Source organism: Leucoraja erinacea, chromosome 16 (assembly GCF_028641065.1).
Source record: "Leucoraja erinacea ecotype New England chromosome 16, Leri_hhj_1, whole genome shotgun sequence".
Taxonomy (NCBI): Eukaryota; Metazoa; Chordata; class Chondrichthyes; order Rajiformes; family Rajidae; genus Leucoraja; species Leucoraja erinaceus.
Genome location: NC_073392.1, coordinates 19,070,919 through 19,097,079, shown reverse-complemented (window position 1 = coordinate 19,097,079; position 26,161 = coordinate 19,070,919). Strand labels below are relative to the sequence as shown.

General features: G+C 45.9%; 1 protein-coding gene across 2 annotated transcripts in view; it reads right to left on the bottom strand.

The window, feature by feature from the left end:
- rassf1 (Ras association domain family member 1) overlaps nucleotides 1-26,161 on the bottom strand; it is a 57,167-nt gene that overhangs the window by 12,624 nt on the left and 18,382 nt on the right. The window contains exons 2-3 of one of the 2 annotated variants that reach the window (XM_055647754.1): nucleotides 10,412-10,536; nucleotides 3,897-4,010 (exon numbers count right to left, since the gene is read on the bottom strand). In XM_055647754.1, coding sequence (XP_055503729.1) covers nucleotides 3,897-4,010; nucleotides 10,412-10,536 — 239 coding nt within the window. The remainder of the gene's footprint in view (nucleotides 1-3,896; nucleotides 4,011-10,411; nucleotides 10,537-26,161) is intronic. The other variant, XM_055647755.1, reaches the window with a different exon arrangement.

The following is a 26,161-nucleotide window of genomic DNA, read 5'->3' as shown; positions in this document are numbered from 1 at the left end:
AATGCATACTGAGAGAGTGTATTCAGCCTGACCCACCCCGTTACTACAGCACTGTTTTTTTTTTAAAGAGTCAACATTGTCCTGAAATGTCGATGATTCCTTTCCCTCCACAGATACTGTCTGACCTACTGAGTTTCTCCAACAGCTTCTTTACCAACCATTTGCCTTTGTTATCGAGCCTGGATACAGGCCCTTCAGCCCAACTTGCCCATGCTGACCAACATGCCCCATCTACACTGTGTTTGGTTCTTGTTCCTCTAAACCTATTTTATCCATGTACCTATCCAAATGTTTTTTAAATGTGGTGATTGTATCTGCCTCAACTATATCCTCTGGCAGCTTGTTCCATACCTATCACCCCTTGTGTAAAAAAAAAGGTCCCCCTCAGTTACCTATTAAATCTTTTCCCCGCCACCTTAAACCTATGTCCTATGGTTCTTGATTCCCCATACACTGGGTAAAAGACTATGTGCATTTACCCGATCTATTCCTCGCACGATCTTATACTCTTTGGTGTAGAAACTTCCCACACGGACTATCTACTGACTGCCTGCATTCACACAGCCCAGGACCATACTTCCGGCTGCGCTGTATTCAACTAACTATTAGATCATCACATTCCAGCGGGAGGATGGGCAGTCCACGTGGAACACCCTCAGGCTGTCTGGTATCACACATCCTGCTGACTACTCCAGCCTCGCCAGGCCTACTGCTTCATGTAAAAATGCAGCTGAACTAATCTCTGACCACAGCAGAAGAATCTTTTGAAATTGAATGAGCTCATTAATCCCGAGGCCCTCGAGTGATTGCAGTCATTCTAGGCACTGCCCTATCACATTGATATCCCCCTTATCAATTATTTCAGGAACAATGTGGAATCTTTGCCTCGGGACTGTAAATAAAAGAGCAACTCCTTAACACTGCAGGACTTCACAAAAGGACTCCAAATGAAAATGACCTCTCGCTGTGAACAAATAGATTCATCTTTGAAGATGCAAGGAACTGCAGAGGCTGGCTTACAAAACAAGGCACAAAGTGCTGAAGTTACTTGGCAGGTCAGGCAGCATCTTTGGAGAACATGGATAGATGATGCTTCTTCAGATTTGTCCCAGAACATCACCTAATCATGGAATAAGAAGGAACTGCAGATGCTGGTTTATACCAAAGATTGGCACAAGTAACTCAGCGGGTCAGGCAGCATCTCTGGAGAACATGTTGACTAAATATGCCTGACCCATTGAGTTACCTCCAGCATTTTGTGTCTATCTATATCACCTATCCATGTTTTCCAGAAATGCTGCCTGACCTGCTGAGTTACTCCGGCACTTTGTGCCTTTTTTTTTCGTAACATTCAGTATTGTCCTAAAGTGTCAACCATTCCTTTCCATCCACAGACAATGGAGTCTGCAGTCTCTTGAATCTCCAGATTCATGGTGGATGTGGTCTGGTAATCTGACCTTCCCCAAAACTGAACACAAGGCCAACTAATTCTGCATCATTGCCCGTACTGTTTTAATTGCCTGTTAAGTGTGACATGAATGTGAAACTGAACATTAGAAGAGTTTGAGAAGGATTGAGGCATCAAGGAAAGCAACAGTGCAAGCAGTAGAGGTTCAAGAGTTCGAACAGGATGAACAGTGCAAAGTGGGCATGGAGATCTGAGAAAAGGTCCCGACCTGAAACATCACTATCCATGTTCTCCAGAGATACTGCCTGACCCGCTGAGTTATTCCAGCACTTTGTGTTTATCTATGGAGATCTACGATGTCGATTCTCCTGCATCTCTCCCCTGAACTCTATCACTTATAGGGATGCGTAGGATTCTATATTTTAAGAAAAACGAAACAATGCGGAGTATTTTTTTGTGAAATTGACAGAAGTACCATCATTACCTTCGATGCTCTCAAAATAACCACACACGTGCAGAATGCGTTATTCGAATGACGCACAGGAAGAATGGTGCTTTGGAGTAGAGGGTTGGCCAAAAAAAATAAAGCAAGAGTGAGCTGGACTATGAAAATCCAAGCTGTGCACACGTGGAATCCTCAGTGCAAGCCGGTCTCAGAGCTCTTCTGGAAACCAGGGCCTTAATCAGGACCCTCTGTACAGACATTAAAGCTTTAGTTGGACTGGTTACCTAGCAACCTTGTAAATTCCAAGTTAACTCTGCTCTGCGCAATGTATGTCGGAAGGAACCACAGATGCTGGTTTACAGCGAACATAGACACAAAATGCTGGAGTAACTCAGCGGGTCAGACAGCGTCTCTGGCGAAAAGGAATATTTTGGGTCGAGACCGTTCAGACTGTAAAAGGGTCTCGACCTGAAACATCACCTATTTCTTTTCTCCAGAGATGCTGCCTGACCCGCTGAGTTACTCCCAACACTTTGAGTCTATCTGCTCTGGCCAATTTCAGTTGGATTGTGTAGGATGAACTGCAGATGTTGGTTTAAATCAAAGAAGTTTTGCGTTTAAATTTAGAAAAAATATCAAAATAAGCAGAACCAAGCCGCTCTAGAATTAGGTGTGGGGGCAGCAAGAATGGGCAAGTCAATCACCACCCTCCAGTTGAGATAATCTCAAGCAACATTGTTCCTTAAAGTGGTGGGGCTGGAGATAGGGATGGGGACAAGGTAGGTCAGTGCGTATATGACCAGTTTCTGCCTTGTGGTGAAACTATTATACGTCTGAACTCGCTCCCTCCCTCCCCAGCCAATGTTTCTTCCCATGGTAGTTGCTCAAGGTGGTGAAACCGAGCGAACTGTTGGAATTTGATGGAGCTTTAACTTTTTTTTTAAATGTAGCGCGAGCTGCCGAAGAAGTGCTGGAATTAGAGACATTTAAGAGCAGTCTAGACGAGTACTTGAATCCATTAGACATAGAAGGCTATGAGTCAATGTCTAGAAGATGGTAGTAACATAGATGGGTGATTTGAGGAAGGACATTCTTGCTATTGAGGGAGTGCAGCGTAGGTTTACCAGGTTAATTCCTGGGATGGCGGGGCTGTCATATGCTGAGAGAATGGAGCAGCTGGGCATGTACACTGGAGTTTAGAAGGATGAGAGGGAATCTTATTGAAACATATAAGATTGTTAAGGGTTTGGACACACTAGAGGCAGGAAACATGTTCCCGATGTTGGGGGAGTCCGGAACCAGGTGCACAGTTTAAGAATAAGGAGTAAGCCATTTAGAACAGAGACGAGGAAACACTTTTTCTCACAGAGAGTGGCGAGTCAGTGGAATTCTCTGCCTCAGGGGGTGGTGGATGCTTTCAAGAGAGAGCTAGATAGGTCTCTTAAAAATAGCGGACTCAGGGGATATGGGGAGAAGGCATGGACGGGGGTACTGATTGGGGATGATCAGCAATGATCACATTGAATGGCGGTGCTGGCTCGAAGGGCCGAATGGCCTACTCCTGCACCTATTTTCTATTGTGAGCACTCGTCCGCGTGGGCCAGATGACCTCTTTCCATGCCCTGTGAATTTTAAGGCCGATATACCGCTGCAGATAGACCACTGAGTTACTACAGCATTTTGTATCTATCGCCTTTATGAACCGGCATCTGTCGATCCTTCCTAGACAACGAACTTCAAATGGACACAAAATGCTGGAGTAACTCAGCGGGGCAGGCAGCATCTCAGGAGAGAAGGAATGGGTGACGTTTCAGGTCGAGACCCTTGTTCAAACCCCAATCCGAAAGTCGCCCATCCATGCTCTCCACAGATATTATCTGACCCGCTGAGTTACTCCAACACTTTTTGTGCCCCGTTTGACTGTGAAAGCACTTTGGGGCGCTCCGCTCCATATTCCCCCGGCTCCGTCCCCTTTCCCACTCATCCAAGCCCCATCTCCCATCACCCCATCACCACACTGGCTCCCAACGTCCCGCAACTCACCTTGTACTTTCTGGGTTTCTTAATGAAGGAGGTCCTAGCAGTGAAGAATTGTTCGAACTCCGAGTCTTCCTCCTGACTGCAGTAACCACTGCTGCTAGTGCTGGTCCACGTCATCTGGAACAACGAGGGGGGAGGGGGATTTCACTATTGACAATGAAAATAATGTATGTTTGTTTTCGGGAGGGGGGGGGGGGGTAAAAGTGCGCTGGGAGAGTGGAGGAACCCCGATCTCAACCGGCCGTCTCTACACAACAGTGGGCTCTCTCGCTGGCTCAGTCTCAGTCTCAGGACTGCCCCTGTATTGTCTCAACTCAGCGAGGACTCGCTCTCTGTCTCTCTCTCTCGCTCACGGCCGTTGAAATTGGAAAATACACACACCGCAAATCTCTGGAGCTGATTTGCTGGAAGGGGGAAGTCCGGGGGATGTGCGATGCAACCAGACCCCGCCTTCTTCCTGCCTTTAATGTGCAACGCCACTGATTTCATCTCCGAACTATTCAACGGCTAAATATAGCAGTTTTAACCCTTGCCCTTCCAAACTCCTTTCATGACTCTTGTTTCCCTCTCCCGTGGCTCTCAGTCTGAAGAGGGGTCTCGACCCGAAACGTCACCTATTCCTTTTCACCAGAGATGCTGCCTGACCCGCTGAGTTACTCCAGCATTTTGTGCCTGTCTTCGTTTTATCAAGCCTCTCGGTTAGAAAACAGAAGCAATACAGAATGAAATCAGGACCATCAGTCAACATCGCTTCCCCGCCTGGCCATTGTCTCGTGAAATCCTACGTGCCTTCGATGATATTGTTGTGATTATCCGGCCAATATCATATTGGACGTGTCTCGCTCGACGTGGATGCAGTACTGCACAGGAACAAGCCCTTCAGTCCACACTGTCTGTGTCCAACATGATGCCGTTAGATGAATCTCTCCGTATCCACCCATTACTTGCCAGGCTTTGTCCAGTCCCTCCCAGCTTCCCCCCTTACCCCACAATTTGCCCCAAGAAGGGTCCCAACCGTAAGTTATAGTTGTGTCGGAAGGAACTGCAGATGCTGGTTTAAACCGAAGATGGACACAAAAAGCTGGAGTTACTCAGCGGTCCAGGCAGCATCTCTGGAGAGAATGAATGGGTGACGTTTCGGGTCTGAACAAGGGTCTCGACCCGAAACGTCAACCATTCCTTCTCTCCAGAGATGCTACCTGTCCCGCTGAGTTATTCCTGCTTTTTGTGTCTATAGTAAGTTATCCATGTTCTCCACAGATGCCGCATGATCCATTGAGTTACTCTAGCACTTTGTGTTTGCTTATAATCTCTGCCTTCACGTGTTCTATATCTCCATTCCCCGCATATACATGCATTAATCTAAAAGCTTCTTAAATACCACTATCATATCAGTTTCCACTCACCCATCCATGGCAGCAAGTTGCAGGTACCCAAAACTCTATGTTAAAATGTGCCAGGCATTTCTTCGTTAAACTTTTCCTTTCTCACCTTAAGGCCCTCTGGTCTTTGATATTTTCACCCTGTCAACTTCAGGCAACTTGATTTCTCTGCCTGAGGTCATTTGTTGCCGGCTCTGATTTGTCTCATCTTTTCTCATCTACAGCTCTCACAATTTGCAGTCTGAAGAAGGGTCCCAACCTTAAACGTCATCTATCCTTTTTCTCCAGAGATGCTGCCTGACCTGTTGAGTTACTCCAGCACTTTGCGTCTATCTTTCATTTTTCTTCACAGATGTGGCCTGACCTACTAAGAATGTTTAAATTACTTTGTATTTCGGAAGGCCAGGGTAGTCCATGTCTGATTTCCCCTTCCACGTACTGATTCCCACACAAGTCGAGTCCAGGGACAATGTTTAGGCAAAGGCTCTCCTGGTGGGTAAAAGGTAGCAGACATGCGGCATCATCCTGTGAAGCAAATCCAATCCCATCGGTCTGGCTGAAGAGCTGGTATACATACACCAGTTGTGAAACAGTGTCTGGAATATGTTCATGGGACATTGATCACAATGATGGTAACACGCCACCCATCCACCTTCAATCAGATGATGCTTGTTGATCTGATTGCATATTTCAAAAAGTATATTTACAACATCAAACTAAAATTAAATAAAGCTTTCAAGTATAGACTGTGATCTACAATACCTTGCAGAGGTATGGGCCTGGTTGCGAAGAGGGAGTTTTTTCCTTTGGAACTTGTCTGTTCATGCAGAATTATCCCATAATCTGTGTGTGGGGGCATGGAATTTTACTCAGCTGTAAAATCATCAAGGAGCTCATTTCCTCATTTAGAGCCATCAGACTGTACATTTAAGCATTACCCTGGCTCGGGCCCCTTTCTACAGTGCTACCTCCTCTTCATAAGTCTACACCTTTTAGGAGCAGAATCAGGCCATTTGGTCCATCATCTACACCGCCATTCAATCACGGCCGATCTATCTCTCTCTCTCTCTCAACCCCATTCTCCTGCCTTCTCCCCACAACCTCTGGCACAAGTAATGATCAAGAATCTATCTATCTCTGCCTTAAATATATCACAAACTTGGTCTCCACAGCTTTCTGTGACAAAGAACTCCACAGATTCACCACCATCTGACTATTCCTCCTCATCCCCTGCCTAAAAGAACGTCCTTTAATTCTGAGGCTATGATCTCTCGTCCTAGACTCTCCCACCAGTGGAAACATCCTCTCCACATCCACTCTATCCAAGCCTTTCACTATTCTGTTTGTTTCAATGAGGTCCCCCCTCATTCTTCTAAACTCCAGCTAGTATAGGTCCAGTGCCGTCAAAAGCCAGATACAAGCCTACTTGAAGAAATGCAACATTCCCACCAACTCTTTTGAATATCTGGCTAATATTTGCTTAAAACACATTCTGGATGGTACTGAGAAGCACAAGTCCATGTACAGACACACCATGCAGAGAGCGGAAGGAGTGAACCACGTAACAAGCCAGACTTCCCCCTCTGCGGGAGGGTCTGCGGTTCCCACATTGGCCTCAGTCACCTCAGAATCCTTAGCAAGTCATCTTCATTGCTGAAGATCTGCCTCAGAAGCAGATACATGGACGGTGGTCGATTCATGGTCAGAGCTGTAGCCTCTATGGTGACAGTGTCAGCAACTATGTCCACCACTGCTCACAGTGATAGAATGTGTGCCAGTCACTGCTGATAGTGACAGCCACTCTGCCAGTCACCAGGAGTAAAGCAAAGAAAATCGAGATGATTAGAAGCCCAGAGCTGTGGGTGGAAATTGTAGGACATCTTGTTAGAGACAGTTAGAAAAGACTACTCCGCCTATTGCCAAATCTAAAACAGGCTGATCCTGTGGTCAGATGATAGGGGATTTTCACATTATATCTGCACGTCGGAGGTATGGCCTTAGACTGTAACAAAGTATGTAGGAAGGAATTGCAGATGCTGATTTACACCGAAGATAGACACAGAATGTTGGAACATCTCTGGAGAAAAAGAATAGGTGACGTTTCGTGTCGGAACTCTTCTTCAGACTTCAGACTCACCTTTTCTTTGTCTCTAGAGAAGCTGCCTGACCCACTGAGTCACTCCAGTGTTTTGTGTCTATCTAGGCTGTTACACAGGTATTTTTGAAGGACATAAAGAAATTCACACGAGGAACCAGAACACAAACAGTTCAAGCCCACAGCCCAAGAAGAAAGTGCGAGAGAATGAAAGAGACAAATGTGAGCTCTGATAGTTCCATCTGTTTTCAGTTAATCTACAAAAGGGAATACAAAAATTGTGAAGACACAGCAAGTATGTTACACGAGGCTGTTTGAATATTATGACCCCCTTATCCCGTCCCGAAGGGATGAGACTTTGCGCACATGCAGCAGCTGTGAAGTCAGCAAAGGCCTCTCTCCCTTCCCTGTCACGGCTGAGTTTTCCGTGGAGAGCTCCCGGCAGCGCTGACAGGCAGCTAGTCTGCCCTTCCCCCAAGGTGCCACGTCCCCATGAGCACACTGTGTAGCGAGAGAGTCTCCCAGACACTGCTTTCATTACCACGAATGAAGCTCAATATGCTCTGGGAATGACTGGGAAAGAATTTAAACAGCAGCACTCAGCTGGTATGTTGCTATTCTTTCTTGCACTGGCAGGAATGCATGCAATTCCAGTGTATCAATTACTTCCCGCTACCCCTCGGCTAGACCTGCCTTCTAGGCCTCTTCCTACTGTGTAGCTTATTTAAAGCAACACGTGTCCCTTCAGACGGAGCCACCGTGATCTATCAGCAGTTCAACCTAAAGTTCTAAGATTCCTAAGAATCTGATAATTCCACATAAAGTTCCTCCGCCCGTACCTAAATCCATAACAAATTCCAATCATGTTGCACCCATATTTGTGCACCCATATCGGCTCCTTATACATCAACATCACAGTTTTGAAATGGTGTTTCAATCCTCAGAAGCCTTGCCTCCTGAATTGAATCTATGGGCCGCTCGCTATATGATCTCTGTATTTCTCATGGCTGTCCTTTTGTCCATCACTTATTTTCACCATTTATCTCTCAGGTTCTTCCAAGCTCAGTAATTCCCTTCCTCAATTTCTTGAGGCTCTTCAGCTCTCCTCAGAAACCGCTGCAGTGATTGTGCTCACCAGTTCTACTGTCTCCGTGGATCTGTGTTGTAATGGTGCTGCTGTGGATCACATTAGGTCACTTTCAAGGAATGTGTACAGTTGAGCAGATTTTATTCATGCATTCTTTACGATCTGGATGTCGCTGGCAAGGCCAGCAATCATTGGCCATCATTTTGGCCGTGCAGCGGTAGAGTTGCAGCCTTACCGGGTTCAATCCTAACTATGGGTGCTGTCTGTACGGAGTTTGTACGTTCTCCCTATGACCTGCATAGTTTTTCTCCGGGATCTCTGCTGTCCTCCCACATTCCAAAGATGTACAGGTTTGTCGGTTAATAATTGGCTTGGTATAATTGTAAATTGTCCCTAGTGTGCAGGGATGTGCTAGTCAGCGCAGACTCGGTGGGCTGAAGGGCCTGTTTCCGCACTGTATCTCTAAACTAAAACTAAACTAATTGCCCTCATGATGAGCCACCTTCTTAAACCACTTTCAGTGAGAGGCACTTGACACTTCTGGATTTAAACCCAGTGATAAATGGCCAGCAGGTTGTCAGTAGTAACTGGCAGCAGACTCTACTGAATATCCAGCCAACAGATTGTGGTGATGGTACTCAAAAATGCTGGAGAAACTCAGCGGGTGCAGCAGCATCTATGGAGCGAAGGAAATAGGCAACGTTTCGGGCCGAGACGTTACCTAGCCAATAGATTGTGGTGATGGTTCTGTTGCGAGTCTTGGATGGTGATCGACTCCCTGAACATGTTCCAACAAGCACATTGAACGTTTGGTACTGAGACCAGTCCAACCTGTATGTCAGTCAGTCTATACTGCATCATTGATGTTGTTTTCCAAAAGGAGTGCAAAAACAAAAACAAAAACAAAAACAAAACCCAGTCACCTGTCATTTTCTAGCCTTTGAGAATTTTGTGGCAGGTTTGTAGGTTAATTGGCTTCGGTAAAATTGTAAATGGTGTGTAGGATAGTGTTAGTGTACTGACTGGGGTTAATGCTGGTCAGCGAAAAATCAATGAGCTGAATGGCCTATTTCCATGCTGTATCTCTAAAAATAAAAAACTCTTTGGTGTGTGTTTAAAGGTGATTATAGCCTCTCTCATATTCTATGGGATAGCATCCTCAGAATGGAACATTCAGAAATTCAATTAATATAAATTTGAATAAAAAATCATCCCTAAACATTAACCATCAGTCCTGATCCAGGAACTTGACCCAAAATTTTGACCATTGCTTGCCAACCAGTAATCACCCCTGACATTAGCAATATCTACACAGTAGGAACAATTTACAATCTTTACTGAGGCCAATGAACCTACAAACCTGTATGTCTTGGGTGTGGATGGAAACCGGAGCACCCGGAGAAAACCCACGTGATCATGGGGAGAACGTACAAACTACAAACAGACAACATCCGTAGTCAGGATCGAACCTGGGATTCTGCGCTGTAAGGCAGCAACTCTACCGCTGCGCCACCGTGCCGCCCACGGTCCCTTTTGTAACAGTAAAGATTATTCATAGATTAAAGGTTACCAGTATTAATTTCACAGAGTACATTTAGTTTGAATTAGAATGAGTGAGTAGATAATTGCTCAGATTTTATGTCCTTTACAATGGGCAAGGTTAAGGACATTGATTATCTGGTTCCGACTGTGTCACTCTAACAGATACTGACTGGAGATAAGGTTGTTGCTGAGCGAGGAATCAAATAAGATCAATGTTATGTAAGAGTATCAAATATACTACTATTAGTTTCTACACAACCATAGTGCGCTTGGCATACTGCCATAGTGTCTCAAAGGGCCTGCCTTGTCCCAGCTGTCCAAAGGAAACCTATGTTTTTCTGCCCTGCCTTCGTCTGTCGCCCCTCCCCCTGCTCTGGCTCCACAGGTTACCACACAGATCTACATCCCTTACCACATTGGTGTCTTGCTCAAGTGCCTGTTCTGTGCCGTCCGCGAGGTTCGACTTCTTGACCTTTGGCCGGTTACAGTCCAGCTGGATCAGGGATTGACAGCGGTAGTGGCATCGGAACTTGCAGTCTGAAATAGGAAGACAGAAGCAATGTTAATGTAGTCGCCAGTATACATGTACACAATAAACAACTTGCAATATTACCCCATCGGAATCTCTCCCAAAAGCATTTTGGCTGAGCACTTGAATTGGGTAAGCATGTGAATCACTGAGGTAAAAAACGCCATGGAGCAAATGGATTAGATCAGCAGGGCTTTGATGGTCATTATGGACATTGTGGGCCAAAGGGCTTGTTTCTTGACTGTACGAGTCTATGGGGCTTAACAAAATTTGACATGTTAAGTGGAACTAAGACACACAAAGTTAGAGATAATGTTATGTTCCAATTAGCCCTGGAAAAACCCTTCTGGAAGGTGGTTTTGGTTCTCAAACCCTTCACCACCGGTAGTTTTTCTTCTCATATCTGGGTCTAAGGTTGACTAGTTGATAGAGACCAGCCACTCCAATTGATTAGCAGACCTGTTAGTATCGCGCAGTGCCTACCATGATAGCAGAAGGCAAACCAGATGGTTTGTATTTTAACGGAGTGAGCCAGAGAGTATATTACAACATTTATTTTTAGCGATATCTGTTTGAGACCAAACAAAAGCAATGAATGATCACAGACAGGGCATATTTCTGCCCGGCTACTAATCTAAAGCAGGGGCTGACTATTTAATCCATCCATCATCATTGCACTGAAAATATCACATAGTTCTTGGGATGTTTTACCACGGACCTCCCCCCTCCCCGCCCAAAGCTCCCATAATACCTCCATTCGTTGCCATATATTAAACAATTAACAATGGTAGCTTTGATGCCCACTGCATTCCAGATTGTGCACTCTTACTGCAGTAAGTATATGCCTCAGTCCCACCATCCTGGTTGCTTTGTGTCTTTGCTGCTTATTACAAATATTGGTGAAGAAAATGTCCCCCTTATTTTTATTATACAAGAAATGTATCTTTCAGCGAGATAATTCAGTGAAGTTGGCAGCCTTTGCAATCCAAATCCCACTTCACGACCTGCAAAGGTAATTTAAGGTAGCACATCATTGCAACCGGGAGGGAGCAAGGCACTGTTGGGAGTAATTTCCAGGTCAGATGTTAAATTTAAACCAATCTTCTTTTCCCCTCTCGAAATGTCACAGTATAGTGGGGACTCGCAGGAAACCAGCCAAGAATCAGACGGAACACGAAGTTGCGTGAACAAAACGTATTTATTACTAACAGTGCTCCTCCCTACTCCTCAAATGGGCACGGGCGTTGCCCGACCTTAAATACCCCCAAGGATCAACCCCGTGACCTATGCCTCCCACACCGAGACACCCAACTCCTCCCTCCAGAGCCGAGGGTTTGCTCTGCCCGTGGTCTATCACCAGGTGCTGCCACACCTGCTCCTTTTCTCCAGAAGTGTTGCCTGAGCCTCTAGTTACTTCAGCATTTTGTGTCTATCTATCTGTGTCGACAGGTTTAAGAGGATTCTATTTCCAAAAGATCTATTTTATTCCTTAGTTCATTCCCAGTTCAGAATCTGGGTGTCTCTGTTAGAGCCAGCATTTACTGTCCACATGAAATGGTTCCTGAATTGAATGCCATATACTCACCCACATAAGAGTCACATAGGAGACAACTGTATTGGACCCATCAAGTTATTAAACTGTTTCACACAAAATTGGACCTTATGGTTTAACTTTTGAGCCCCACCCCCCATCTCCCCCTTTTCATACAATTTAATTTCTGACTGATTCACATCCATACAATGGTACGTACCACTGTAAGCAGGGTCACCAATAGGGGAACCCCTTTCTTTGTAGATGTTTCTTAAAACTTTTGGTCCAGTCTTAACAACTCATGGGCGGTACGGTGGCGCAGCGGTAGCCTTAAGACGCCAGAGACCCTGGATTGGTCCTAACTACAGGTGCCGTCTGTACGGAGTTTGCACGTTCTCCCCGTGACATGCGTGGATTTTCTCTGGGGTCTCCGGTTTCTTCCCACACTCCAAAGACTTGCAGGTTTTAGGTTAATTGGCTTGGTAAAATTGAAAATTGTCCCTACAGTGTGTGTAGGATAGCGTTAGTGTGCGGGGATCGCTGGTTGATGCCGGCTCGGTGGGCTGAAGAGCCTATTTCCGCGCTGTACCTCTAAACCAAACTAAACTAAACTCCTTTAGATCAGTGTCAATTATGTCCAATTCCCTTTCTGTGAGGCACTATTAAGATTCTTGACTATGTTAAGGTGACTCTATAAACCCAAGGTGGTGATGAGCTGAGCTGACTGCTCTCTGCTACAAAAGTGGGAGTGGTTGGGAGGGTCGGAAGGAAGGATGGGAACTTTGGCCTATGTTTACTCATCACCAGCCTTTTCCGGAATGAAACAAAGCAAGCCAAGACTTCCACTACATGCTGTGCTCTGTCTGAAGTCTGGCTGGGATATAGTTCATTCTGTGGCCACATAACTTAATTAAATGTGACTTAACTGAAAGCAGGGACTAAGGAATTATAAAATGGAAAGACTAAGTACAGGCTATTTCTCTTCCAACTATAATAAACAATATCATATTAATAGTGCCATTAGATTATTGTATTTATCAGTATTCATTATTCCACAACAAACCCAGTCATGAGGGAAAGAAAATTCTAGTGTTCAAAATATTTGGGAACCATCGTTCCAAATTTACTTGATTTTGAGTTGTGCATTCCCCCCAATGCTAAATATTCCCTGAAAATTGGTGGGATATTAATGTGTTGAAAATCTCAACCCTGAACACAATTTGGCCACCTTGATCTTAACAGATGTGCCTCAGCATCAGGCCAAACCAGCCCACTCCAATGAGGTTTTGGCCCAAAACATTGCCTATTTCCTTCGCTCCATAGATGCTGCTGCACCTGCTGAGTTTCTCCAGCACTTTTGTCTGTCCCACTCCAACGAGGCCACTGGCTCATTTAACTATTTGAATGGGCCAGCCGGGGTTCACATTGTCCATTTGGGTTTAGACTGTATGCTCAGAAACCCCATCTAAAAGGGAGTTAAGGCTCACAAAGCACTCCTTCGAGCAGCTAACGGTATTCCACATTTCTTGTGGGCTAGGAGAAGGCGGATTACTCCTTAGCTCCTCAAGCATATTTGTACACTACTCCCTGAATCAGTTGCCCCAACTTCCCCTTTAACTAAAGCCAAGATATCCTCCAATGCTACTATCTATGAATTTCCATCCACCCAAATCCTCCCCCTTACCCCCAAACTCCTGCCTCAGATTTCCTCCCTGCCTTCCAATCTTCCGCCCCCTCCACCCCCTCCGCCCCCATTCCCTTTCTCTTCTCTGTTCAGGCCTCCGGCTGTGAGCTGGAGCCAGGGATCCAACCACCCACCTGCATGAGAGTTGCTCAATCTGCTGCCTGCAGTCTGGAAACAGACCAGAAATATGTTGATCAGCCCAGTCATTAAGTTTGGCAAGACATGCCGGATCTGAGTGTAAAATAAACTCCCACCATCTCAAGCATTTTGCATCTTTATTCACAAAGGAGAAGGAGGTGGAGGATAGTGAGATGGGTGTGGAGAAGACCAATACACAAGGGGAATTCAAAATCAATAAGGAGGTGGCACTGTGGATCAATTCCCAGGGCCTGATGGGATCTATCCCAAGTTATTAATAAAAGCAAGAGAGGAGATTTTGCAGCAGATTCTGCAATTTCTCCAGCTACAAACAAGACCTCGAGGACTGGAGAGTAACCAATGTTGTTCCTTTGTTTAAGAAGTGAAGCAGAGATAATCCATGGAACTATAGGTCATTGAGCCTCACGTCAGTGGTAGGGAAACTATTCGAAAGGATTCTTCGGGATTAGGATTTACAATCATTCAGCATCTTTGGAATGAGAACCGACTGATGGTTTAGGTCTCAGACCTATCATCAGAACTGAGTAAGGAGGGAAATTAAGAGGCACAAGTGAATGCAGATGCTGGAATCTTGAATCTTTGAATCTTGCAGAAACCAAAGTGCTGGAGACAGCATCTGTAGAGGGCAAAGGTCGGGATATAAAATGTCATCTAGCATTTTTCCTCAACAGATGCTGCCTGGTCTGCTGGGTTCATCCAGCACTTTAGTTTAGTTTAGAGATACAGCAAGGAAACAGACCCTTCGGCCCATCGAGTAGGTACCAACCAGTGATCCCCACACACTAACACGATCCTACACACATACTAGGGACAATTTATACTTATATCAAGTCAATTAACCTACAAACCTGTACGTCTTTGGAGTGTGGGAGAAAACTGGAGCACCCGGAGAATACCCACGCGGTCATGGGGAGAACGTACAAAATCCGTACAGACAGCATCCATAGTCGGGATCGAACCCAGGTCTCTGGCGCTGTAAGGCAGCAGCTCTACCGCTGTGCTGCCCCTTTGTTTTTTGAGAGTGAATTGAAGTTAGTTTTCAGAGGCTTAGTGTTGGATGATGCTGGACGAATTACACATGATGATCAATTGGAGTATAAGAGGGTGATCGATTAACTGTAGAGAACAGATTGACTGGTTGTGTCACAGCTTCGTTCAGCAATTTAAACATCCTAGACCGAAGGACATTACAAAAAATGGTGCCCAGTCCATCACAGTACTGACCTCCCCACCATTGAAGGGATCTACAAGAGCCGCTGTCTCAAGAAGGCAGCCAGCCTCATCAGAGACACACACCACCCTGGCCATGCACTTATTTATCTCCTGCCACCGGGAAGAAGGTATAGGAGCTGAAAACTCTATCGTCCAGTTTCAAGAGCAGCTTCCCAATAATACTCAGCTATTAAACACTACAACCATCAAGTAGGCTCCAAACTATACAGACTTCGGGGCATTATTTTTGACTTCGCACTATTATTACTTATTTATTTGTCAGTTTGGTTTTATACACAAATAAAAACACTATCCAGAGTACAATTAGTACTATATAGAGTATTATGTTTGCACATCTGTTGCACAAAGAATTTCATTGTTCCGTTTCGGGACACACAACAATAAAACACTCTTGGCTTGACACTTGACTCTTGTTCCTCTGCCGCCCCCTGTGGTGACCTGCAGAGCAGCAAGGTTGGGGTGCCAAACATCTGGGTAATAGCCCTTTTTCACGGGGTGACTTGACGCAAGATGTAGCCAGAGTGGAGTGGTCGTGGTCTAGCACGATATCACACGATATAACGGGGGTAGAGTAAAGAGTTCCCACGGTACTCGGCAATTCTGTCATTTGTGCGAGTGACTTGTCCGTCTCCCGATCTTTCCCGTTAATCGTGAATGAACATCGTGGACTGTAGTGTAGTTAATCACGTGGCACAAATGATGTTACTTTGTGTCACACACTATATTGTTTTTTTTCACCCGAGCTCTTTAATGAGCTGAAGAATAATCTGTGTTTTTTCAGACAAATGTTGTTTGGTGTGATGCATCTTCTCTCAATATGTGCAAGAAGTCGTCTTTTTATTTTGTCAAATATGAATAAAGACTGTGTCTCACATTGACCGTGATGATTGTGTTATTTTATGATCTACTGAGAGGTGAAACTTTCAGTCTGAAGAAGGCTCTCGACCCGAAACGCCACCCGTTCCTTCTCTCCTGAGATGCTGCCTGTCCCGCTGAGTTGCTCCAAGCAACTGGTGTCTATCTTCAAAGGACTGACCAGGACTGCCTCTCTCTCTCTCTCTCTCTTTCCCTCCCTCCCTCTCACACAGGCATGACTGGAGGAACTCCGCGGGCCAGGCAGCATTTACGGAGGGAAATGGACAGGCGACCCATTCTTCAGGCTGCCTTATGTCTCTCTCCCCCCCCCCCCCTCCCCCCAACTCCCACCCACACACACGGAATGCTGGAGAAACTCAGCGGGTGCAGCGGGGGCCGAAACGTTGTCTATTTCCTTTGTTCCATAGATGCTGCTGCACCCGCGAAGTTTCTCCAGAATTCGCGTGTGTGGGTGGGAGTTGGGGGGGGGGGGGGGGGGAGGGAGAGACATATGGCAGCCTGAAGAATGGGTCGCCTGTCCATTTCCCTCCGTAAATGCTGCCTGGCCCGCGGAGTTCCTCCATTCATGCCTGTGTGAGAGGGAGGGAAGGAGAGAGAGAGAGAGAGAGAGAGGCACACACACAAGGTGGATGCGAAATCTCACCTGCCTGTTTCAGTGACAGACACCCACCGCCAGTAAATGAAAACACCTCCATCTGTCTCCCCCTCCTCTCCCTCGACTCCCCCACCTTTCCCTCCCAACTCCAGTCCCGTCCCGACCCCCTGGGAAACTGAAGATTTCCCGCTGTAATTAAAGAGTTCCCACGGTAGACTGTAAAACTGGGACCCTGGTTCTGGTCTTCCCCAACATCGGGAACATTCTTCCTCCATCTAGCCTGTCCAATCCTGTAGATATGATTAGACAGGTATCTAGTTATTTAATTCAATTAATGATTTCTATCGCCCAGCCTCTCATCTTTCAATCGGGTTCGGCCAGGAAGGAACTGCAGATGCTGGATTAAAACGAAGATAGACACAACATGTAGCTCAGCGGGACAAGCAGCATATCAGAAGGGTCTCGACCCGAAATGTCACCCATTCCTTCTCCCCCAAGATGCAGCCTGCCGTCGATCTCATTCTCTTCAAACCGGCATCTGCTGTTCCTTCCGACACATACACAAGAAATAAGCAACTTTTCGGGCCGAAACGTTGCCTATTTCCTTCGTTCCATAGATGCTGCTGCACCCGCTGAGTTTCTCCAGCATTTGTGTGTGTGGGTGGGAGTTCGGGGGGGGGGGGGGTAGAGAGATAAGGCAGCCTGAGGAAAGGCTCGCCTGTCAATTTCCCTCCGTAGATGCTGCCTGGCCCGCGGAGTTCCTCCAGTTAGAAACTGCTTTCAGACAAAAAGAGACACACTGACATTAATGAAATGCTTGTTAGCTAGTTTTATTAGATTTGTATGTAAATAGCAAACTGGCTGGATTCACTCTATCCAACTTCCGGGTTTACCGTTCGCAGGAGTTCCCACGGTAACCGGAAGAGTTACTACGGATATCGCACTGGCCACTACGTTCATAAAATGTTGCAATGCTCAACCACAAGTGTACAAGTCACTCTTGGACAAATTCAAACATGTTTGAATTTTCTCCCGAGTACCCAAGTTACACGATTACCTGCCGTTAGCGCCACGGTGGTCCACGAATGCCGTATTGTTACCGCACGAGGTTCCCACGATGTTAAACCCTGGTTACCTCTTGCGTCAAGTCGCCCCGTGAAAAGGGGGTTTAAGGTAACACAAGAATTTAAAAAGTGGGCCATTTCCCCCCCTCAGACCTGGTCATTCAATAAGATTATGACTTCCTTTGCACTTCTGCGACACTTTCCTACACTAGTTCCATAACTCCTAATTGCCTTAATATCTAAAAATCTTTAACTCTTGGCCATGAGTAGACAGTGCCTTCACAACCCAAGATAGACACAAAAAGCTGGAGTAATTGAGTGGGACAGGCAGCATCTCTGGGGAGAAGGAATGGGTGACGTTTCGGGTCGAGACCCTTCTTCAGCCTTCACAGTCCATCTGCACAGTGAGTTGTAAAGATTCACGGCACTCTGGTGGAGATTTTTCCTCATCTTCATGCTGAGGGCTGACTCCTTATTTCCAGACTGGACCTGGTTCTAGACAGGAAGCAACCAGGCCAAAGCAAACATCAGCTCTCCATCTACCCTTGTAACAGTTTTGCACCTTGCAATGAGATCACATCGCACTTGGTTGACAACTTTTAAGGAGATCAACCATACAGAGCGGGAAAAGCCTGCTGTACACTGAGTTCATGGATAGGCTTGCCCAGAGTGCAACATTACCCTGCATGCAAAGACATCCAAATATTTCCCTTGCACAGACAAAGATTAATTGCGAGCTGTGGCACACGGATGGACTGGGATTGAAGCCAGGCTCACATGGAATGCAGAGCCACCCCACAGAGTGACATCACTGGTGTACAGAGCCAGCCACACAGTGCCGACTGATTGGTGCTTACCTCCACAAACTAACCAAAAATAATCGTTTCTCAACCGCTGCCTCGGCAAGCACATCAACAAGGGCACAATTCCACCTGCTCCAAAGCTTCTTCAAGGCTGAGAGCTCGAAGGCAGGGCTGAGAGAGCTCTACATTGAGTGAGGAGCTGGTTTTCAGATGTGACGTTGAGCCAAGGGTTTGCCTTCCCTCTCAGGTCAATGTTCAGGGCAGGAGGGCTGCAGCAAGGCACATCTGGGATTTGGTTAACAATCTTCTTAGCTGCAGTGCTTGGTGATTGCTTCATAGAATTGCGCAGTATGGAAACAGGCCCTTCAGCCCATTGAGTCCATTCCAACATTTATACCGATCCATTTCATAGTCTCCAGAGCTCTAGTAACGGTTGACAATATTGAAGAATCTGGATTAACCATGAATTTAGACAAAGCGCTGGAGTAATTCAGTGGGTCGGGCAGCATTTCTGGCGAAAAAGGATGGGTGACATTTCGGGTCAGAATCCTCCTTCAGACTCAGGCTGAGCAAACTCAGAACGTACAAACAGGACCAGAGCAATGTTGGATCCAAACCAACTATTGCAAAATACTCAACCACTGATGCACTAAGATGTCCGGTTAATGGTGATCACTAGGGCTTGATGTTTGGGAACTTGACACAGCTGAAGTTATTGAATGTCAAAGATTAGACAGTTGGTTATTCCCATGCAGTTGTGACCTACGAATGATTCTTGCCCACTCCAGCCTGTGTCTGAATGTTGCTAGGTACCGCTACAGACAGCTTTGTTTTCTTAGGAGTGATGAATGGATCTGTACAAAGAGCAAAGCCACTCCTGATCTTTTTATTTAGAGACGCATTTGTTTCTGGGAAGTTGAGGTGTAGCAGTGCCGTGATGCAGCAGTTACTACTGCTGCCGTAAACCTCCACACTGCTCATATGTTCTTTGTGTTTCTGTGTGGCTTTCCTCCGGGTGCTCCTGTGTCTGCTTACGCCCCAAACACATACAGGCCTGATTCATGCATTTTATCTCCAATCCATAAATGTGCCATCTGGAGTGGGGATGTAGTCCTGTGTGACTGTACCTTCAACGTGAATGCTAGTCAGGTTACATAAACCATGCAAGGAGGATAAGGGATTAGATGAGTTTAATCAGTTTTTGCAGACTACTGGATTTGGAAGCAGCTGTCGTTCTATCTGGCGATAAATCTCTTAATTAAATTGCAGACTTGCAGGATTCCCTTGCCACACATCTAAACCATCTGCAGTTTAGATATTCTGATCCTGTCATAGGTAGATCGTGTTAAAGCATGGATAACGGCTGCCCCTGAGTAACAAACGGGTTTCAGTTTTACAAATGTCTTTTGGTTTATTTTGTCCATAAGTCAGAAAATACATAAAAATTACTTAATTTGGTAACTACAGCTCCACTGCTTTGTAAATAATGGCATCAAAAGCACATAAGTATGATGAGAAAGAATAATGACTAAAAGTGGAGTGAGCGAGAGGGAGAGAGAGAATAAATTAGTTCTGCTGCTCATATGAATGAACGTAGTACGTAAGACAGAATGATACAGCATGGCACCAGGCCCTTCAGCCCAACGAGTCCATGCCAACCCGTTGGCACTGGTTCTATATTATCCCACTTTGACATCCACTCCCTGTGCATCAGGCAATTTACATTCATTTGTCCATAAGTCACAGGAGCAGCAGTAGCCGAGTCTACTCTGCCATTCATTCATGGCTGACACAAAGGCCAATTAATCTACAAACCCGCATCCCTTTGACTTGTGGGAGAAAACCAGAGCAGCCAGAGAAAACCCACGTGGCCACAGGGAGACCGTGCAAACTCCACACTGCCAATACCCGAGGTCGCGATCAAATCCAGATCTCTGGAAACGTGAGGCAGTAGCTCTACCAGCTGCACCGTGGATGCATTGGTGATAATTTTCCAATGTTCTATAGAGGTTCCTGTGGATTGGAGGTAGCTAATGTTATCCCACTCTTTGAGAAAGGCGGGAGAGAGAAAATGAGGAATTATAGACTAGTGGGGTACCACATCGGGACTGAAGAAAAGAGGAATGAGGCTCGGTGCTGGGACCACAGCTATTTACAATATACATCAATGAATTGGATGAAGGGACTCAAAGTAACATTAGCAAATTTGCAGATGATACAAAGTTGGGTGGCAGTGTGAACTGTGAGGAGGATGCTATGAGAATGCAGGGTGACTTGGGCAGGTTGAAGGAGTGGGCAGATGCATGGTAGATGAAGTTTAATGCGGATAAATGTGAGGTTATCCACTTTGGTAGCAAAAACAGGAAGGCAGATTACTATCTAAATGGCGTCAAGTTGGGAAAAGGGGAAGTACAACGGGATCTGGGGGTCCTTGTACATCAGTCTATGAAAGTAAGCATGCAGGTACAGCAGGCAGTGAAGAAAGCAAATGGCATGTTGGCCTTTATAACAAGAGGAATCGAATATAGGAGCAAAGAGGTCCTTCTGCAGTTGAACAGAGCCCTAGTGAGACCACACCTGGAGTATTGTGTGCAGTTTTGGTCCCCTAATTTGAGGAAGGACATTCTTGCTATTGAGGGAGTGCAGCGTAGGTTTACAAGGTTAATTCCCGGGGGGATGGCGGGGGGTACTGATTGGGGATGATCAGCTATGATCACCAAATGGCCTTCTCCTGCATATGTCTATTGTCCCTGAGAGATTGGAGCAGCTGGGGAGTTGGTTAACTCTGGATTTTAGACAGGATGAGAAAAGGGAGCTTTCAGGGTGCAATATGGGATAGAAGTTGCAAGGTGAAGTGAAATAGAGTAAAACCTGTAGAGGACAGAACAACATTTGGAATTTGTTTCATCACTGAGGAGAGTGGGGAGGTGACTGATGGTGCACAAAAGGTGCTGGAGAAACTCAGCGGGTGAGGCAGCATCTATGGAGCGAAGGAGATAGACAACGTTTCGGGCCAAAACCCTTCTTCAGACTCTTCTTCGCCTGAAGAAGGGTTTCGGCCCGAAACGTTGCCTATCTCCTTCGCTCCATAGATACTGCTGCACCCGCTGAGTTTCTCCAGCATTTTTGTGTAACTTCGATTTTCCAGCATCTGCAGTTCCTTCTTAAACAGGTGACTGATAGTAACTGTTCTCATGTCAGCTTCTATGAGGCGTATGTGTGCACATAGATCAGTTGAATGTGGTTAGTGTGGGGTTAGCCTGATCGAGCAAGCTTGCAGAGTCTGACCCATCATGGACTAACCAAACATGTGCTGTGCTATCCTTCCTTCCTGCCCTGCATTGTTTTGTACATTATCTATAACAGACTTGTTGCCTAAGCAGTCGTTTCAAGAACCTTTGGACAAACTTTTTGAAAATCCTGAAGAAACCCAACCCTAAGTTCGCACTTCATCAGAAAACAGATGGCCATTACCGTATCTCCATCTTCTAACTCTGAAGATCGAAAAGTGCTTTGTAGCTTTTTTTTTATCTTTGTATAGCTAAACGGGAAAGCCTGTCAGCTAATTTGCATGCAGCAAGCTTCCATTGTCCACAAGAGTGTCCAGCAATTTACGAAAAACACTAGGGATCAGGGCTCAGATCCACTCTCTCCTTTTTCCGTTGCAAGCTGAAAGGATCGTTGATCTACTCACCTGAATTAATCTAACATAGAATAGTATGGCACAAGAACAGGGTGTCCATGCACAAGCACAATGTCCATGCCCTACTTGATGCCAGGTTAAACTAATCTCCTCTTCCTATGTGGTCCATATACCTCTATTCCCTGCGTATCCATTGCCTCTCTGAAAGGCTGTTAAATGCCACTATCATATCTGAAGATGGACATAAAAAGCTGGAGTAACTCAGTGGGACAGGCAGCATCTCTGGAGAGAAGGAATGGGTGACTTTTCGGGTCGAGACCCTTCTTCAGACTGATGGGTTCACCGCAGTCTCAAGGGACCTTGAACATACATACACACATATATATATACACACACACACACCCACATATATATATATGTATATACACACACATGAGGGATTATAAAACCCGGAAGTGTGGGTGTGGCTCAGTCTCTGCAAGATGGGGGAGGGAGAGGTCATGACTGAGCTATGAATCAACTGAACACACTGAATGTCTACTGAACTGTGAGTGTGGTGTTTATGTGGTGTTTTGTGTGTTTTTATGGTGGTTTCCCCCTGCTTGAAGTGGTATGAAACTGCACTTGAATTTGGTGGCCTTGCATCCTGCTTGAAGTGGTAGGAAACTGCATTTGAATTTGGTGGCCTTGCACCCTGCTTGAAATGGAATTTCAAGGAATAGCCGTGAGTCATATAGTGTGCGTGTGTGTGTGTGTGTGTGTGTGTGTGTGTGTGTATGTGTGTGTGTGTGTGTGTGTGTGTGTGTGCGTGTGTGTGTGTGTGTGTGTGTGTGTGTGTGTGTGTGTGTGTGTGTGTGTGTGTGTGTGTGTGTGTGTGTGTGTGTGTGTGTGTGTGTGTGTGTGTGTGTGTGTGTGCTCGTGTGTGTGTGTGTGTGTTCCCCCAGTTATAATTTGCCAGTACAGCAAGTAACCTAGAGCTGTTGGGAACCAGAGGAAAATCACTCTTTATTTGACTGAAGGTGGAAAGTTGTACAGGGAGCTGGTGAGAGGTTCTGCTGAAATAATGATTACCAAAGGGAGTTTCCACCCATTCCCAGAGTAAGTGAGCTAAGATTGAATTCGGTGGGCCTGATCTCAGACAACGACAAGAAGGCCTACCGGGAGGAGGTGGCTGGTCTAGCACTCTGGTGCCAGGATAACAGCCTCCTCTTGAACATCAAAAAAATGAAGGAGCTGATCATGGACTTTAGGAGGGCACATCATCCGAGGACGTACACTCCATTGAGGATAAATGGGGATCCTGTGGATTGGGTGAACTGTTTTAAATATCTGGGAGTCCACATCTCCGAGGATATGACAGGGGCATCACACGCCTCAGCACTCGTGAGTAAGGCAAGGCAGCGCCTTTACCACCTCAGGCAATTGAGGAAATTCAGAGTGTCTCCGAGGATCCTCCAGTGCTTCTACGCAGCGGCAGTGGAAAGCATCTTGTCCGGGAACATTACCATCTGGTTTGGGAATTGCTCTGCCAAGCACAAGAAGGCTCTGCAGAGAGTAGTGCGTTCGGCCGAACGCACTATGGGAACTTCACTTGCCCTTCACTGCAGGAACTATACATCAGGAGGTGCAACTCCAGGAGCCAACAATGTCATGAGAGACCCCTTCCACCCCTGCAATGGACTGTTCCAGCCGCTACGGTCAGGCAAACGCCTCCGCTGCCATGCGGTGAGAACGGAGAGGTTGAGAAGGAGTTTTTTCCCAGAGGCCATTCGGACTATAAACGCCTATCTCACCAGGGACTAACTCTACTAAACGTTTTTCTTTCCATTATTTATTATGTAAAAGAATATGTGTGTTATGACTGTGTTTGGATGTTTGTCTTTTGCACAAAAGTCCGCGAGCATTGCCACTTTCATTTCACTGCACATCTCGTATGTGTATGTGACAAATAAACTTGACTTGACTTGATATAAATGAACTATTTGCCAACATGGGAAGCAATGTTTCAAAAACAAATGGAGACACTGCCCTCAAGTGGAAGTGTGAGTTAACTACAATTACCCAAACAACAATTTATACTTTAATGATAAACACAAAATGCTGGAGTAAATCAGCGGAACAGGCAGCATCTTTGGATAGAAGGAATGGGTGACATTCTGTAGTCCCTATTTTGTTCGGTCATATTTGGCTTCCCTCCCCATGCAGATACTGTTTTCGCTGTGATACCCTTTAGTTATACATGACCCGTGAGCTCTCAGCATCACCAGGCTGTGGACGTCACTCTCTAAAATTCCTCTATACTCCTTGGATATCCACTAAGATTGAACTTTTTCACCAGGCATTTAATCATCCATCCTAATTGCTCGGCAGCATACGCCATATGATGCCATGAACCACGAGTGTATTGGGGCCTTTCATTGTGTTCTTGCAGCCTTTGTAAAGCAAGTAATGGTGCTTACAGCTGTACTCATCCTGTCCTCCCCTGCTTTCAAGCAAAGACCACTTAACAGCAACAGCTGCAGGGCCTTGGCTGGCTTTCCTCCTCATGTACTCACGGGTCTTTAATTAAAAAAGCACGTTTGCATCAACTGCCAGCATCTGCAACTGGGACGTCCACATTGCATGACTCACCACTGAACCGCATGATGCATTCTTCCCCTGGCTGCCGGAAATGATCTTCACTCAGATAGTCAATGGTACTGGTTATTTTCTTTTACATGCAATGTACAACAGTAAAGTGAATTTACATGGTGTTTTAATGCACTGTCACAGGGGTCATTAAATAAAAAGTTAATTGCATTCAAGCAAAAGAACCCAAACATTTAGTCGAAGATCTGTGCTTTAATGTGCAGGAAGGAACTGTAGCTGCTGGTTCACATCGAAGATAGACACAAAATGCTGGAGTGACTCAGCGAGACAAGCAGCATCTCTGGAGAGAAGAAATGGGTGATATTTTGGGTCGAGACCCTTCTTCAGACTGAAGAAGAAGGGTCTCGATCTGAACCGTCACCTATTTCTTCTTTCCAGAGATGTTGCCTGTCCCGCTGAGTTACTCCAGCATTTTGCGTCTATCTATGCTTTAATGCGGGATACAAAGATGGGTTTTGGGGGTGAAAGGGTGAAGTGGATTTGGTAAGATGGTGAGGAGGGGCAAGGAATTTCAGTACAGCCCTCCTTGATGAACATTAACAAGTGACCAAAGCAAAACTCAATCCACTATTGAGTGCTTTAGGGGCCCTGGTCAATATTTATACTGCAGATCTTTGCTCAGTTTTAGCTATCACTGCAGACCAGAAATGACAACACCTCAAAGCGGTATTTACAAGCTGTAAAACAATTTGGATCAGCTATACAGATCCACATAAATGCAAATCCCTTCTGCCTAAGATGTGCCTGGAATTTGAGCAGGAGACTGCAGTGGGAATGATGATATGTTGAACACAAATTCCTTGAGAGCCCCATATGGCTTAAACTGCAAGAGGAGAAGCTCATCCAAGCATGCCACCAGCACAAAGATATTTCTTCGAGATTCCTTCACTGTGAAGTAAACAATAAATGTGCTGTGGTTAATATCTCGCGTCGCAGAAGCAATTGTGCTTCAGACCTACACCCACGGAGTAGCGTGTAGAGTAGACTAACTTCCTGTACAATACGGACCATTTCCCTCATACCAATTAGACCGGTGAGTATTAAAATGTCCTCTGCCAGCTTGAGTCTGCATCCTGCCTCTGTTAGTGTGACCCTGGCCTGATTTCCAGCAAGTAAGCACTTAGAAGTGGCAGTGCATGACAGATGCATCTGCAGCCCGTGTGGAACAGCAGATCAAGAGACCATGCGATGCACATGTAAAAACACAAGGCAGCAGGAGCAGGAGTAGGCTGCTCAGCCCCTCAAACCTTTCCCACCATTCAATATGATCATGGTCAATCTTCCCCAGTGTTCAACGTTTAACGAAGGGGTTACCTGGTGGGGTTGGGGTAGGGACGGGGGTTGCTGCCACGTGTGGCGGAGGCAGTAGGTAGGGCTGTTCGGTGAACCTTTGTAA